Here is a 15,459-nt window from a genome sequence, read left to right on the forward strand (position 1 = left end):
CTGAATGGATTCATGAATATCAGCTGTAAGGTATTGGGTGCCCAATTCAGCAATTGATGTCCACATAAATAGAATAATACTTCATTTTTGAGTTAGCCATCCTTACGAAGTGGTATAGCTGCATAGCGCATAGAGGCGTACATGTAAAAATGGCGCCTGGAAAAATGGGCGTAGGGGATTGCCGCTAGTATAAAATTGCTAAAATTAGCAATGTTCTACTATTTAATTCTTATAGTAAAATATCTGTAATATTTACCAACATTTCACTATACAGAAGAGGGAAACCGAGAGCCCAATATAGTGTAGTAAGTACTGCAAAAATGGATATACAGTGGCTTGCAAAAGTATTCGGCCCCCTTGAAGTTTTCCACATTTTGTCATATTACTGCCACAAACATGAATCAATTTTATTGGAATTCCATGTGAAAGACCAATACAAAGTGGTGTACACATGAGAAGTGGAACGAAAATCATACAGGATTCCAAACATTTTTTTTACAAATCAATAACTGCAAAGTGGGGTGTGCGTAATTATTCTGCCCTCTTTGGTCTGAGTGCAGTCAGTTGCCCATAGACATTGCCTGATGAGTGCTAAGGACTAAATAGAGTGCACCTGTGTGTAATCTAATTTCAGTACAAATACAGCAGCTCTGTGACGGCCTCAGAGGTTGTCTAAGATAATATTGGGAGCAACAACACCATGAAGTCCAAAGAACAAACCAGACAGGTCAGGGATAAAGTTATTGAGAAATTTAAAGCAGGCTTATGCTACAAAAAGATTTCCAAAGCCTTGAACATCCCACGGAGCACTGTTCAAGCGATCATTCAGAAATGGAAGGAGTATGGCACAACTGTAAACCTACCAAGACAAGGCCATCTAGCTAAACTCACAGGCCGAACAAGGAGAGCGCTGATCAGAAATGCAGTCATAAGGCCCATGGAGACTCTGGATGAGCTGCAGAGATCTACAGCTCAGGTGGGGGAATCTGTCCATAGGACAACTATTAGTTGTGCACTGCACAAAGTTGGCCTTTATGGAAGAGTGGCAAGAAGAAAGCCATTGTTAACCGAAAAGCATAAGAAGTCCTGTTTGCAATTTGCCACAAGCCATGTGGGGGACACAGCAAACATGTGGAAGAAGGTGCTCTGATCAGATGAGACCAAAATGCAACTTTTTGGCCAAAATGCAAAACGCTATGTGTGGCGGAAAACTAACACTGCACATCACTCAGAATGCACCATCTCCAATGTCAAATATGGTGGTGGCAGCATCATGCTCTGGGGGTGCTTCTCTTCAGCAGGGACAGGGAAGCTGGTCAGAGTTTATGGGAAGATGGATGGAGCCAAATACAGGGCAATCTTGGAAGAAAACCTCTTGCAGTCTGCAAAAGACTTGAGACTGGGGCGGAGGTTCACCTTCCAGCAGGACAATGGCCCTAAACATAAAGCCAGGGCAACAATGGAATGGTTTAAAACAAAACATATTCATGTGTCAGAATGGCCCAGTCAAAGTCCAGATCTAATTCCAATCGAGAATCTGTGGCAAGATCTGAAAATTGCTGTTCACAAACTCTGTCCATCTAATCTGACTGAGCTGGAGCTCTTCTGCAAAGAAGAATGAGCAAAGATTTCAGTCTCTAGATGTGCAAAGCTGGTAGAGACATACCCTAAAAGACTGGCAGCTGTAATTGCAGCAAAAGGTGGTTCTACAAAGTGTTGACTCAGGGGGCTGAATAATTACACACACCCCACTTTGCAGTTATTGATTTGTAAAAAATGTTTGGAAACATGTATGATTGTCGTTCCACTTCTCACGTGTACACCACTTTGTATTGGTCTTTCATGTGGAATTCCAATAAAATTGATTCATGTTTGTGGCAAATGTGGAAAACTTCAAGGGGGCCGAATACTTTTGCAAACCACTGTATGTAAAGAGTACAATATATATACTCACAAGACAGGGTTACCTCCAGGCAACCACTGTATAGGCAGGTGAGGAGATTATCCTGTCCCCACTCAGGAATAAGAAGTCGCTCTCTGTAGACAGGAAAAAAGGGGTATCCCCCTCCACCAAGGGTGGATAATTAATATTATGTAGAAAGAACAGAGGCGCCAGCAGGATAAAAACAGGTAATAAAACGTTTAAAAGTGCTTTGGAGGCAGCGGTGGACTTCCCTCCTGTAAACAGACACTATAAACTGTCAGTTCAAATCTAAATACATTTTATTGGCATACTCCAGAGGGTTGCAACGCGTTTCACAGGTGTAAACTTGCTTCCTCAGGCAATATAACATAGGAGCATACAACTAGGGACACAGGCAAAAGTAGGTGTACATCAGAACCAAATCACTGTATAAAGATATAGTAAATAATATAGCAAATAAACATAGGCGTACCATATTAGTGTATTGTGTAATGTAGATAGAAACATATGCATGTATGCATGGTGTGTCTGTGGGTATGGGTGGTGGTGGAAGTGTGTGTGTGTGGGGGGGGGGGGGGGGAACAAAAGGTAATCGGGGGGGGGTGTTTGTGGGGGTTTAGTGACTAATGGTTATTTGTATGTGCAAACAGTATGAAAATAGTTGCAAACGTATGCATCAAACATAATGGTATGGCCAAAAAATGTTTGTGAAACAAGGGGGGAGGGGGGGGGGCTTGGGAGTAGAGCTTATATGGTGGTGATAGGGATGAGGGGGGGGGGGGAAGCTGATCAATACAAAGTAATCTAAAATGGACCTGAGCATAAAACAGGTCTAGGTGGATAATGGTGTGAATAGTAAGATACGCAGAAATGAATTACACAAAGATTAGTCAAGCACTTACCAGTAAAAGGTCCGGGTAACACCTGGTGCCTCAGTGCCAAGGTGTCCAAAAACTGTGGATTAAATAGTGTGATAGCCACGCCTCCTGTCCAATCAGGGAGTGGGGCGGTGTGGTGGTTTCCCTCCAGAATGGGGGAGTGTTGTTGATTGGATGTGACAAAAGAGGAAGTACCTTTGTGGCCATATTGCTCCAGGGCATCTTGCCCTTTATTTGTAAAAAGTAAAGTATGGGCTTCTAATGAAGCCCAGGTCTATAATACTTTCACCATGAGGATAAATAAAGGGAAGGATTTGTTATGCAAAGGTGAAATGTACAAAATAGAAAACAAAAGAAAAAAAGCACGGATGTGTGTATATGTGTGATGTGGGGTATCACAATGGTGGTATACTGACCCCTGCTGGACAAAAAAAAAAAAATTCACTATGGCTAAACCTAACCCTACTGTCACAAAGAACCCTCCCTCTACCACTGCCTTACCCTAAGACCCCACCTGGTGATGCCTAACCCTAAACCCCCAGTGGCACCTAACAATAACTCCCCCCTAAACCTTTACTGCCCCCTCTACCACGTAGCCACGATTTTCTACAACCAAGGTAAATTGCGGCACCTTGAGGTGCCCGATTAGCAGCAATAATTTGAAATAATATCACCAGATGGAATCCTAGGTCCTGGGGCCAGAAAAATGGCCACCACCATGAACCCAAATTTCCATTCTTTGCTGCTAACCATGGCTTTTATAAGAGGCACCTATGGTGGTGATGTTTTTTTATGAAAGGGCTCCCGCACCCTTTGCAGTGCTGCTCATCAGGATTCCGGATATCCGGGTAACCCGGATATCTGAACTTTTTTCCGCTATACGATTCAGATTAGCTATCTGCAGATATTTGGGCGCATAACGCGGATATCTGCGGATATTGCGGATTTCCGGATCCGAAATACTGTAAGTAAGGAGGTGACGTCCTGGAGCCAATCACAGGGCTCCCAGCAGAAGCCCTGGCACCCAATCACAGAAAGGAATACTGCCCAGCCCCCCTGTATAATAAGGAGGGCTGCCATGATGATACATATCGTATTACCTTGCTGAATGCTCACTGAGAGACTTGCTCCAGTGCTGGAGGCCTAGCAAGGGCTGTACACAGTTAGGAACCTAAAGCTGTTCAGTGATTAACCCCTTCACTATCACTACACTATTGTTAAATTGTTAATTAGCTTGATTGATGTCATAGTGTTACAGTCAGAGTGTGTACTCCAGTGCTACTGGGCCTAGCAAGGGCTGTACACAGTGATAAGCTGTTCAGTGATTAACCCCTTCACTACTATCACTACACTATTGTTAAATCATTAATTAGCTTGATGTCGTTTGTGTGACAGAGTGTGTGCTGCAGGCAGCTGCTATGTGTCTGTGTGTGTGCTGTGCACAGACCAGGCCAGCTGCTGCCTGCAGCCCAGCTATTAGCCTTAGGTATAGGTTAGGTTAGGGATTAGGGGATAGGATTACTGTGTTATTGTGTAGTTAGTACTGTAGTACTGCAGTCAGTGCTAGTAGTTGTTAGAGTAGTAGTACTACTGTGTTAGCTTTCTACAGAACTGCTGTGCTGTGAGCAGTGCCAGTGTGACAGTTAGTGTGCACTAGTGTCTTCTCCTCTGCTGTCACTGTCACTCGGCACTTGGCACGTGTCACTTGCCATGTGTCACGTGGCACTTGGCACGTGTCACATGGCACTTGCTAAGTGTCACATGGCAAGTGCCACGTGAATCGGATCCGGATTTTAATAAGGGATATTCGAGCAGCACTAACCCTTTGTTCCTGCTTCATGCATAGAGTGCTTTGGAGCTTACACTTGCTTTTCGCATTACCCCTCCACTTCTTTGAGGATTGGTATAGTTAATCATTTAGGTGACATGTCCATCCTTGCTTAACTGTATGTTGTACCACTTGCATTACCTCTCAGCATATACAGATTTAGATCACTTCTGGATATTGAACTATTAAGATTATTCTTCTTTTTAACAGCTGTGTGACTTTCATGCTTTTTTACACAGTATGTGTTACTGATGTACAGTACTAACATTATCTTTGTTGCACAGCTCTCTTCTTTTTTTCACCCACCCTCTCTATACAGAGAATATTGATATTTGCATTATACCCTTCATTTTCTCTTAAAGGGACACTTAAGTCAAACAAAAAAAATGAGTTTTACTCACCTAGGGCTTCCAATAGCCCCCTGCAGCTGTCCGGTGCCCTCGCCGCCTCCCTCCAATCCTCCTGGCCCCGCTGGCAACCACTTCCTGTTTCGGTGACAGGAGCTGACAGGCTGGGGACGCGAGTGATTCTTCGCGTTCCCAGACACATTAGCACCCTCTATGCTGCTATATGGTATATGATATATGCTATAGCAGCATAGATGGTGCTATTGTGGCCAGGAACGCGAAGAATCACTCGCGTCCCCAGCCTGTCAGCTCCTGTCACCGAAACAGGAAGTGGCTGCTGGCGGGGACAGGAGGATCGGAGGGAGACGGCGAGGGCACCGGACAGCTGCAGGGGGCTATTGGAAGCCCCAGGTGAGTAAAACTCTTTTTTTTTGTTTGACTTAAGTGTCCCTTTAATAACTTCCCCAGAGATCCAGATCTTGTATGGGACACCACAGGTGCTGTAGCATGTTAAGGCTACACATCTACCATTCTGGCTAGCAGAAGTTCCGTTGATGTATCCTTTGGTGTTTTTGTTTTGATATAAGTGTGTGTTCTATGTTTTTCTAACCTATACTTGCATAAAACAGTTTACACATTTGTATATTGTGGTCACTGTATTGGGTGTGTCTACTCTATGGTGGGTTTCCTTTCTTCTGCTTTGTGTGCACCCAGCGGCACCCAGTTACACTGCACTGAGCATATGCAATCTACAGCACTCTGGCAGATATATATGCAAAAAACCTGAATTTATCCAGAGACCATTACAATTTGGCAGAACAGGGAAATCCACAGGAAGATGGTAATGTTTAAGTCTAATGCATATAACAGACATGACTTAAGATAATGAATATGACATATGTTCGTTATAGACTAAAGTCAGGCTTGACATCGGTATTAGAGGCATCACTGTTCACAGTCTTCCTTGCAACTAGCTCAGTTTAAAAGTTATATGTGTGAAGTCAATACAAAATCCACTATAGTGCCTGGGATGTGCATTAAATTTGTACACTAACCCTGACAATAACTCACACTGTATAGCTTTCATATTTATGTACAAATTAAATATGTATTAAAAAGAAGTGTTGGTATGGATAGTTAGCTACAGGACAACCAATATTTGGTCAGATATTTATTTGGTACATAAACAATTATTTTAGTGGACTAACTAACTTCATCAGGTATCAGTGCCTTATACCCAAAAAACAGCCCGGAGAGGTAATCCCAACCTCAGCTTGGGGTAAGCAAATACCTGATTTCCTGGTGATATGGGAGTGCCGCACACGATCGGCGCTGTGCAGTGGGACTCCAGCCTATCTCCCTGGCTGTCTGCCGCTTCCTCCAGTGGCCAGGTTCCCCATATCCCTGCTCTTCTTCCGGGGACCCGCCAGCCAATCAGTGCTGCTGAGCAGGGGTGGTGGCGTGACGTCATCGGGGCAGCACAAATATTTAAAGTGGACATACATTTTTGCACATGGCAGAAGGAAAACATAGAAATGTGCACTGTATATACAGTATATATATATATATATATATATATATATATATATATATATATATCTTAGCTGATGGCCCGGGTATGTATTTGGCTGCTGTTGGCTCTGACCACTTTTTCTAACCCTAACACAGAAACACTCAATGACCAAGTTTGTGAGCGTTCGGGTTCCTGGCATCAAAATTGTGTGAATGGAAGCAGTTTATCCAGAAAAGAAATCTGATTGGCTGTTTGTGGCTCCACCCCTTTAGTGAATTTGAACCCCAGTCACTTAATGACTGACTGTAGCAGGTTTGAGGCCTCTGCCATTAACAGTGTAAGAATGGCAGCTGTTTTAATATTCCGCTTGAAAATCAACAGGTACATTTTGATCGACTGTTGTAGGCTCCACTCACTTTTCTGAATATTAATCCCAGTCACCCAGTGACCAACTGTGTCAAGTTTGAGAACCCTGCCAGTGTAAGAATGGCTGCAGTTTATATTTTCCCATTTTAAATGGTTAAGGGCTCTGCCTCTGACACAGGAGACCAGGGTTTGAATCTTGTCTCTGCCTGTTCAGTAAGCCAGCACCTATTCAGCAGGAGACCTTAGGCAAGTCTCCCTAACACTGTTACTGCCTATAGAGTGCTTTCTAGTGGCTGTAGTTCTGGCGCTTTGAGTCCGCCAGGAGAAAAGCGCAACATAAGTGTTTGTCTTTGTCTTTTTTAAAGTTAGTTGTTTTTGGCGCTGCCCACTGTTTCTAACATACAGTCACTCAATGACCAAGTTTATGAGCTTTGAGGTCCTTGGCATTGATAATTTGCATTTTCCCATTGAAATTTTAACAAATCTTATTTGGCTGTTTTTGACCCGCCCCCTTTTCAGAATTTAAATCCCATTCTCCCAGTGACTGACTGTACCAGATTTGAGGACTCTGCCATTAAGAGTAGAAGAATGGCAGCAATGTAAATATTCCCCTTGAAAATCAATAGGTGAATCTTGATTGGCTGTTGCGAGCTCCACCCACTTTCCTGAATATTAATCCCAGTCATCCAGTAATCAACTGTGTCAAGTTTAAGAACCCTGCAATAACAGAATGGCTGAAATCAATATAGCCATTTGGAGCCCAAATGCTTCTGAGCTAAGTGGTTCTGCCTTACTGTTACCAAATTTTGCCTGGATTTTGACTACCCTCTTGCCTGCCACCTGTACCGACCTCTGCCTGGATTTTGACTACTCTCTGCCTGTTGCCTGCACCGACCTCTGCCTGGATTTTGACTACTTTCTGTCTGCACCTGCACCAACCTCTGCCTGGATTTTGAGTACTCTCAGCCTGCCGCCTGCACCGATGTCTGTCTGGATTTTGACTACTCTCTGCCTGCTGCCTGCATCAACCTTTGCTTGGATTTTGACTACTCTCTGTCTGCCGCCTGCACCAACCTCTGCTTGGATTTTGACTGCTTTATGTCTGCACCTGCACCAACCACTGCCTGTATTTTCACTACTCTCTGCACTGTCCTCTGACTGGATTTTCACTACTCTCTGCCTGTCGCCTGCCCCAACCTCTGCCTGGATTTTGACTACTCTCTGTCAGCCTTATTTGTACAGTTTCACAATTTTTTAAGTTTAATGATAAATTTAACTAATTCAACAAATTTGTGTTCTAGTCTTTTACTTATATGCAGAATTTCTACCAGGCTTTTTTTCTGACGTATTTTGGTAAGTTATGACTTGAATTGGAAGCCTGACATTTTTGAAAAAAATGTACCACTTTTAGATTCATAATTCCAGACAGAAATGCACCGCCAGGGAGGTTAAGATAAAACAGGGCTTCCCCCCTCAACCACACCTTGCAAGACTCTAGCCACCACTAGCCATTGTCTGCAAACGAATCTGCTAGACATCATACACACACAGATTCCTGTACCGAAGGAGATCTGTCCCTGTCTGGCAATTATGACTATTTCATGCACTGCTGTCGAGCTGCACGCACTGGGGCTGGACTTCAGTCAGCCACGGGCTTTAGGTCAAACTACGGGAACATCACACACACAATGCAATCTCACACGGGTAGCAATGAAAACAACTGAGCATATAATATGGCACTGATCTGTAACATGATACACTGTAGTCTCTCCATAGAAGATGTTAATTCTCTTGTTAGTACACAGAAGAGTACTTATTTAATAAAGATTTAATATTCCAAAAAGGTGGAACACATGCAAAAAGAATATATACAAATAATATTTACAAAAACAAAAGTAAGAATGACAAAGACACACAACAAGATATTTGCTTATAAAATAAAAGGGGATAAAACAGAAATCAAATCTTTACCCAGTGTAAGGTCTAATTCCCGGTGCGCAATTTTGACCATAGATCAGGGTATTCCTTGCATATCGCAATCTCCAGAGAAATACACTTTCTCATATTATGAGCATCAATTTTTTGGCTTGAATCATTGCTCTAGGCTAGAAAAACAATTTCCTGTGGAAATACTTTGAAATTATGGAATCATATATATTTGGTAACTAGAGCACACATCAGACAGCTTTCTGCAACCCAACGTATTAGACAGCATATTAATTTTCTTATTCTACACACTGTCTCTTAGTGTTAGGTGAAGTTAATGAATGGGTTGCAGGCTAGGTGATATATTTAAATGTCTACAGCAAATTTGAAGCATTTATGCCACGTGGATGTGAGCTTCACGTCCGCAGCGGCAACAGCTAGAGCCACAGGAACGCAATAGTCATGTCCCTGCAGTTTGGGGGTTTGCAGGCGATCGTGCAGGCAAATGCCCGTGATCGCGCTGTTACCGGGAGCAGGCTGGTGCAGGGGGAAATTGGCTGCAGAGGACAAAAGTCCCCTGTGCCAATCCGTACATTACCGCTCAGAATAAACACATTTTTTTTCTCACATAGAGCCGCTGCTCTATCTCCCACCGTCATTTCCAACGGTTTCCGCCACCCGATCATTACATTTATGAATGGGAACAATGTTCCCATTCATAATCTCCCTACCGGCATAGTGATCGCAGGTTTCCAGTGAAACCTTATGTCACTTCCTCTAGTTACAATGTAGCAATACATTGAATCAAAAACTTGTACACTACATAGCATTTTGCTCAGCGGGGACATCTTGTGGCCAAATAGTAAAATACACCTACTGACTTTAGGGAAAAAAATTATAATAATATCTATGTCAAGAGGGCATCTTATTATTAAATAATGGGCTAAAAATTAGTGATGGATGTAAAACTGAAAAAATGCCCCTTTATTTACAAATAAAATACTGTCAGCATACATTATACTAGGGATATAATTTTAATGTTGCAATGACCGGGACAAATGGCCAAATAAAATGTGTGGATTTTAATTATGGTATCGTGAATTATTTTAAAACTATAATGGCTGAAAACTGAGAAATAATGATTTTTTCCATTTTTTTTTTTTTGTATTATGCCTGTCAAAATGCATTTAGAATAAAATAATTTTTTAACATAATGTACCATACAAAGAAAGTCTAATTGGTGGTAGAAAAAAACAAGGTATAGATCATTTCTTTGTGATAAGTAGTGATAAAGTTATTGAGGAATGAAAGGGAGAAGTGCTGAAAGGGGAAAATTCCTCTCGTCCATAAGGTGGAAAATGCGTGCGGGCTGAAATGGTTAAAAGAGATGCAAATACAGCACGCATTTCAAATGTCAACAAGATGGTTTCTACATATGGTCACACAAGATTACTTCCACATAAGATAAGAGTTAAAATGGCTACCATGTCCTGTATACCATCACAATGCACATATCATTACTCTCTGACCATAACACAGCTCTCATGGTTATCCACACCACATTCCTAATCTCAAGATTATAATGCTTAATGAAGTTATTAATACAGATGAATCTCATGTGAACCTTACCTATACTTGTCATTGATGCCTATATTTTACCTTTACAGAAACTAACTTTAATACTGATATTTTTTCTTTCTAGTCAATGAAGAGGATATTACTGATCTCTTTGCACAACTAAATATAGAGAAATATGTTGTTAACAAGCTGACTTTGAAAGATATTCTAGAAACTGGACCAGAAAATGTTAAAGACAATAAACCAGTGAAGAAAAACAATTTATTTTGGTGTATGCTAAAGAAGATAATGGCTCTAGACATTTTTGCAAGAAGCACTGTCGTTGATGCAGATCAAGCTGACACAGAGACCAGTAATAACAATGACTTTTTTGATATCTTCCAGACTGTAAAAAATGTATGTTCCATCCACCCTCTAGATGTCCTGTGTGCTCTCCTGCATTGTTCAGACAGTTTACTGCAACAATTGATACTAACCAACATGGCCATGTGTCAGTTTGCTGTCCCTCTGCTGCTGCCTGCTGGTGACAGGTCACACTGCACCTTCATGCTCTGGGCAATGAGAGATATAGTGAAGAGGTGGAGACCTGAAAGTCTAATCAATATTAATGGGTTCAGAGAGGAAAGTGTGGTAAATATCTCCATGCCATTCATTTCTTTTGTAAGACTGGGAGAGAAAAAAAAATCCAAGTCTAAAATACTTAATCAAGTTATTAATCCAGCACAGCAGCATAACTTCTTCATACATGACAACATGGATGGCGCTAACACTAAAAGGAAAATATCTGAAGGGCTTGTGGAAGTTTCCTGGTATTTTCCTTCAGGTAAATGTGATGCTTTTAAGGAACCATTTGCAGTGACCAACCTACGTGGAGACCTGGAGTCCAACTGGGACCAGTTCATGTTTCTTACCCAGGTCTCATCAGCCATTCTTATATTCATTGAAACAATTGATGAGAGGCAAGTTGAAATGTTGTCAATGTGCAGTCAAAGTAAAACCAATTTTTATTGTATCATTAGTTCTGCTGCTGATAAAGATATTTCAGAAGGGACTAAAGCAAATCTGCGAAATCTTTTCCAAATACTCAGACTTGATAAATCAAATGTTATCCTGAAGTCAAAAGATGAGAATGAAGCAGGAATTACTAAGAAAATCCAAACACAAATTCAACACATTCTTGAGAACTGCTCTGAAAATGTAACAATGCCAAAGAGCTCCTCAAAAAATGAAATAATTCTAAAGAGCCACTGCAAAAATGTAAGTATGACAGATATACCAAAAGGATTTAGTGGGCATTATTTTGTGACTGATGAACATGCAGAGGAATGCCAGAAAGCAAGACAGCATGCAGATAGAATCACCAAAGAAATAAGCAATGTTGCTGAGTATAAAAGAAAAACGATGGAATTACAAGGAGAGCTTTGGAAACAGTTGTCTAAAATAGAAAAAGAGCACTGCAGGATGAAAACACGAGGAGAGAAAAATGCAGAAACGCATCAGTCCCATCTCCTAGAGCAATGCAATTCCCTTCATGCCAAGCAATATCGGCATCAAGTGCCAAAGGGTATGAAACTATTTATTGATGCTCTTGCTAATTTGTCTGGTAAAGAGAGACAGTACTTTCTGAAATGGATGAAATTTAATCTGGATGCAATTGCTAGACAGAGTTTACCTAAACTGCAAATCGCTTACAAAGAGAAATGTAACCAGAAGGTAAAAGTAAAAAAAGAACTACAGGACTTAGATAAGGAAATCTGTGACAATTCGTTAGGAATAGAACATTTCTTACGTGAACTGGGGCAGTTTTATGAGGCTGAATGTTCTATGATAAAACAACAACTGATTGAAGAACACCAGAAAAAATGGGCAAAGCTTCCTGGAATTGCAGCTGATCTACTGTTGGATGGGTTCCCATTAGAGCTGATAGATGGAGATGTATCAAATATCCCCCTGCAGTGGATAACTGATGTCTTGTCTGAACTGGACAGTAAAACAGGCAGAAAATGCAGAATGAGAATAATAACTGTGCTGGGAGTGCAGAGTACAGGCAAATCCACACTACTGAACACCATGTTTGGATTACAGTTCCCGGTGGCCAGTGGGAGATGCACACGAGGAGCCTTCATGACTTTACTTAAAGTGAAAGAAAACTTCCAGGAGCAGCTTGGTTGTCAATTTATCCTGGTACTTGACACTGAAGGGCTGAAAGCTCCCGAGTTGGCTTCCCTGGAGGAAAGCTATGAACATGACAATGAGCTGGCCACACTAGTGGTTGGGTTGAGTGACATCACCATAGTCAATCTGTCCATGGAAAATACAATAGAAATGAGAGACATTTTACAAATTGTGGTCCATGCTTTTCTTAGAATGGATGAGATTGGGAAGAAGCCTAACTGTCAGTTTGTACATCAGAATGTCAGTGATGTATCTGCCCACGATCAAAATATTAGAGGCAGGAAACAACTTGAAGACCAGTTAAATAGTATGATAGATGTGGCTGCCAAAATGGAGAAAAAAGATGGGATCTCCAAATTCACAGATGTGATGGACTATGACCTTGAGAAAGACAACTGGTACATACCAGGTCTGTGGCAGGGAGACCCACCAATGGCTCCAGTAAATCGTGGTTATAATTCACATGTGCAAGACCTAAAAATGTATTTGTTTAAATGTATGGAAGCTCAAAAATCTAGCAATAAAACATCAAATATTTCTTCTTTTATCATATGGATAGAGAGTTTGTGGAAATCTGTGAAATACGAGAACTTCATCTTCAGCTTTAGAAACAGCCTGGTGGCCAAAGCCTATAATAAATTGTCTGCACAGTACTCTTTATGGGAATGGGATTTCTGTAGAGAGATTCACAACTGGGTCATTAGAATGGATAATAAAATTAAAAATCAGTGTGGAGAAACCTGTGACAGCGATACACATGAACTGCGTGTAATTCTGCTGCAGGAAGAAAACAAAATGACGGCATCATTAGAAAAGTACTTTGAAAACTGTGAAAATGCCAACCTCATAGAGCGTTACAGAGAAGAATTCAAATTATCTATAAAGGGTCTAAAAAATGACCTGGAAAGAAAGGCTCTCAGCAGGTACCACGAGACTGTTTCTATCCAGAAAGGGAAAATTAAACTTCAGAACATTCAGAGAACATCCCAGGCATTGATTGAAGAGAAAATAACAGAACTTCTGGAAAGATACAGACAGAGCAGACATGAAGCAAGTGAAATGGAAATTATAGAGGAGTTTGAATCGATGTGGAATAAAACTTTGTTAGATCTGCCATGTGAAAAACTAGAGAGACGTAATGTGGATTTGTCAATTCTACAACTTCTAATAAATGACATGAGCATTAAAGGACCTCAGATAAATGAAGCATTAACCAAGATAAGAGGCTTATATCAGTACGCAGAGCTACATTTTACAATGGATAAAAAATATATTGAGTATCCACGGAGCTTAATCTCAAGACTCTCAGTGTTTGTTCAACGGGACTATTATACAAAGATTGAAAATCTTGCTGCTTCAATCATTAGTTTATGTGATGAATACATAAAAGAGAAGGCTGCTTCCTCTGGTGATTATGAAGAAATATACTGTAAGGAGTTACTAAACATGATAAATGCAAAACTACTGAGTAAAGATGTAAAAAAACTTTGCTTTACACCACAGTTTGTGCTTCATGTCAAGCTTAAAATTTTTGGAAAAGCGTCTAAAGCATTTCAAGGGCTGCATGATAAGTTTATCCAAGAGAATGACCCCATCCTTTGCTTACAGGAGTTAAAACCTCAATATTTGTCAACATTCCTCAGCATCTTCCAGAAAAAGGATGAGTGTCGTAGCAGAGCTGTCCTCTTCTGTGACCGCTGCCTGAAACCGGCAATGATGCAATATATTTTCAAACATCTGGGGCAGAAAATTGTAGATCACATTTTAGGGGATTCTGACAATATCACGTTTAGCAGTAGAAGTTTTTTCCAGAGCACTCTTTTAGAGGAGCTTCTGGGAGAAATGTCATTCAGCAAATATGTAACATTCATCAATTTGTATGAGAGTTTTACAAAACTATGGATTTTAACTTACATCAGAAACAAATATCAAAACTCATCAACTTTACAAGATTTGCAGATGGAAATTCTGTCTTCCGCTCTCAAGAAAATAAAAAACGCTCTTCAGGTGGAAAACTGCTGCAAAAGTAACACTGTGTCTGTATTTTTAGAAGAATTCTGTGGAGAATTAAAGACAGACTTGGTGATTCCACAGAATGAGATGAAAGTGATCAAGTTCCATAACTTGGGCAATGTTGATCAGTTTTCATCTGAAGTTGAGCTCCAGCTTACAGTCACAGAACAACAGATTCAGTCTGAGCTAAATTTGATGGACATTGACTCTATACTTTCCAAGCTGACACTGAATCCTCAGGATGAGTTGTTCAGGAAGGTGATTGGCTGTGGGAAACAATGTCCATTCTGTAAAGTCCCATGTGAGGCTGGTGGAGGAGAACATAAGAAACATTTTGCATCTGTTCATAGACCTCAAGGATTGGGACAATACAGGTTTGACAAAAGTGAAATGTTGGTTCCTGACATCTGTTCCACTCATGTTGTAACTGACTGTACATTTAGTAATTCAGACACAGAGGGGAAATTTCATCCATACAAAGAGTATCGTACATATTATCCAGAATGGGCCATTCAGCCAGACCCCAGTATTGAGAGCTCAGATTACTGGAGGTTCATATTTGTGCAGTATAATGACCAGTTTGCAGAAAAATATAAGGCAAAACCTGCAGAACTTCCGGAAACCTGGAAGCAGATCAGCAAAATACAAGCCCTTCGCAGCCTGAAGGACATTTTTAATATGAGCTGACAGCTAAAAAAGCATATGTGGTAAAATCTTCCGTTATATTCTTTAAATACACTTATACACAATTGTAATTAAGAAAAAAGGGGTTCAAATTGCACTTGGGAGTATTGTATCACTTCTGTTACTAACTTATCTATTGAATTTTGGATTTATGATCCATCCAAGCCACGCAGTTTTCATCTATTCAGCTGTGAACAACCTTAAAACATCCACAAAAGAATCCTTTT

The 15,459-nt window shown here is 40.9% G+C and overlaps 1 protein-coding gene across 1 annotated transcript; it reads left to right on the forward strand.

The window, feature by feature from the left end:
* Positions 1 to 937: 937 nt before the first annotated feature.
* On the forward strand, positions 938 to 15,235 carry LOC137525997 (up-regulator of cell proliferation-like). The gene is made up of 4 exons (XM_068247207.1): positions 938 to 976; positions 8,158 to 8,209; positions 10,485 to 11,648; positions 11,682 to 15,235. Exons 1-4 carry the CDS (start codon positions 938 to 940, stop codon positions 15,233 to 15,235), a joined length of 4,809 nt encoding a protein of 1,602 aa, XP_068103308.1.
* Positions 15,236 to 15,459: the final 224 nt, after the last annotated feature.

The sequence above is a fragment of the Hyperolius riggenbachi genome, chromosome 7 (assembly GCF_040937935.1).
Source record: "Hyperolius riggenbachi isolate aHypRig1 chromosome 7, aHypRig1.pri, whole genome shotgun sequence".
Classification (NCBI taxonomy): domain Eukaryota; kingdom Metazoa; phylum Chordata; class Amphibia; order Anura; family Hyperoliidae; genus Hyperolius; species Hyperolius riggenbachi.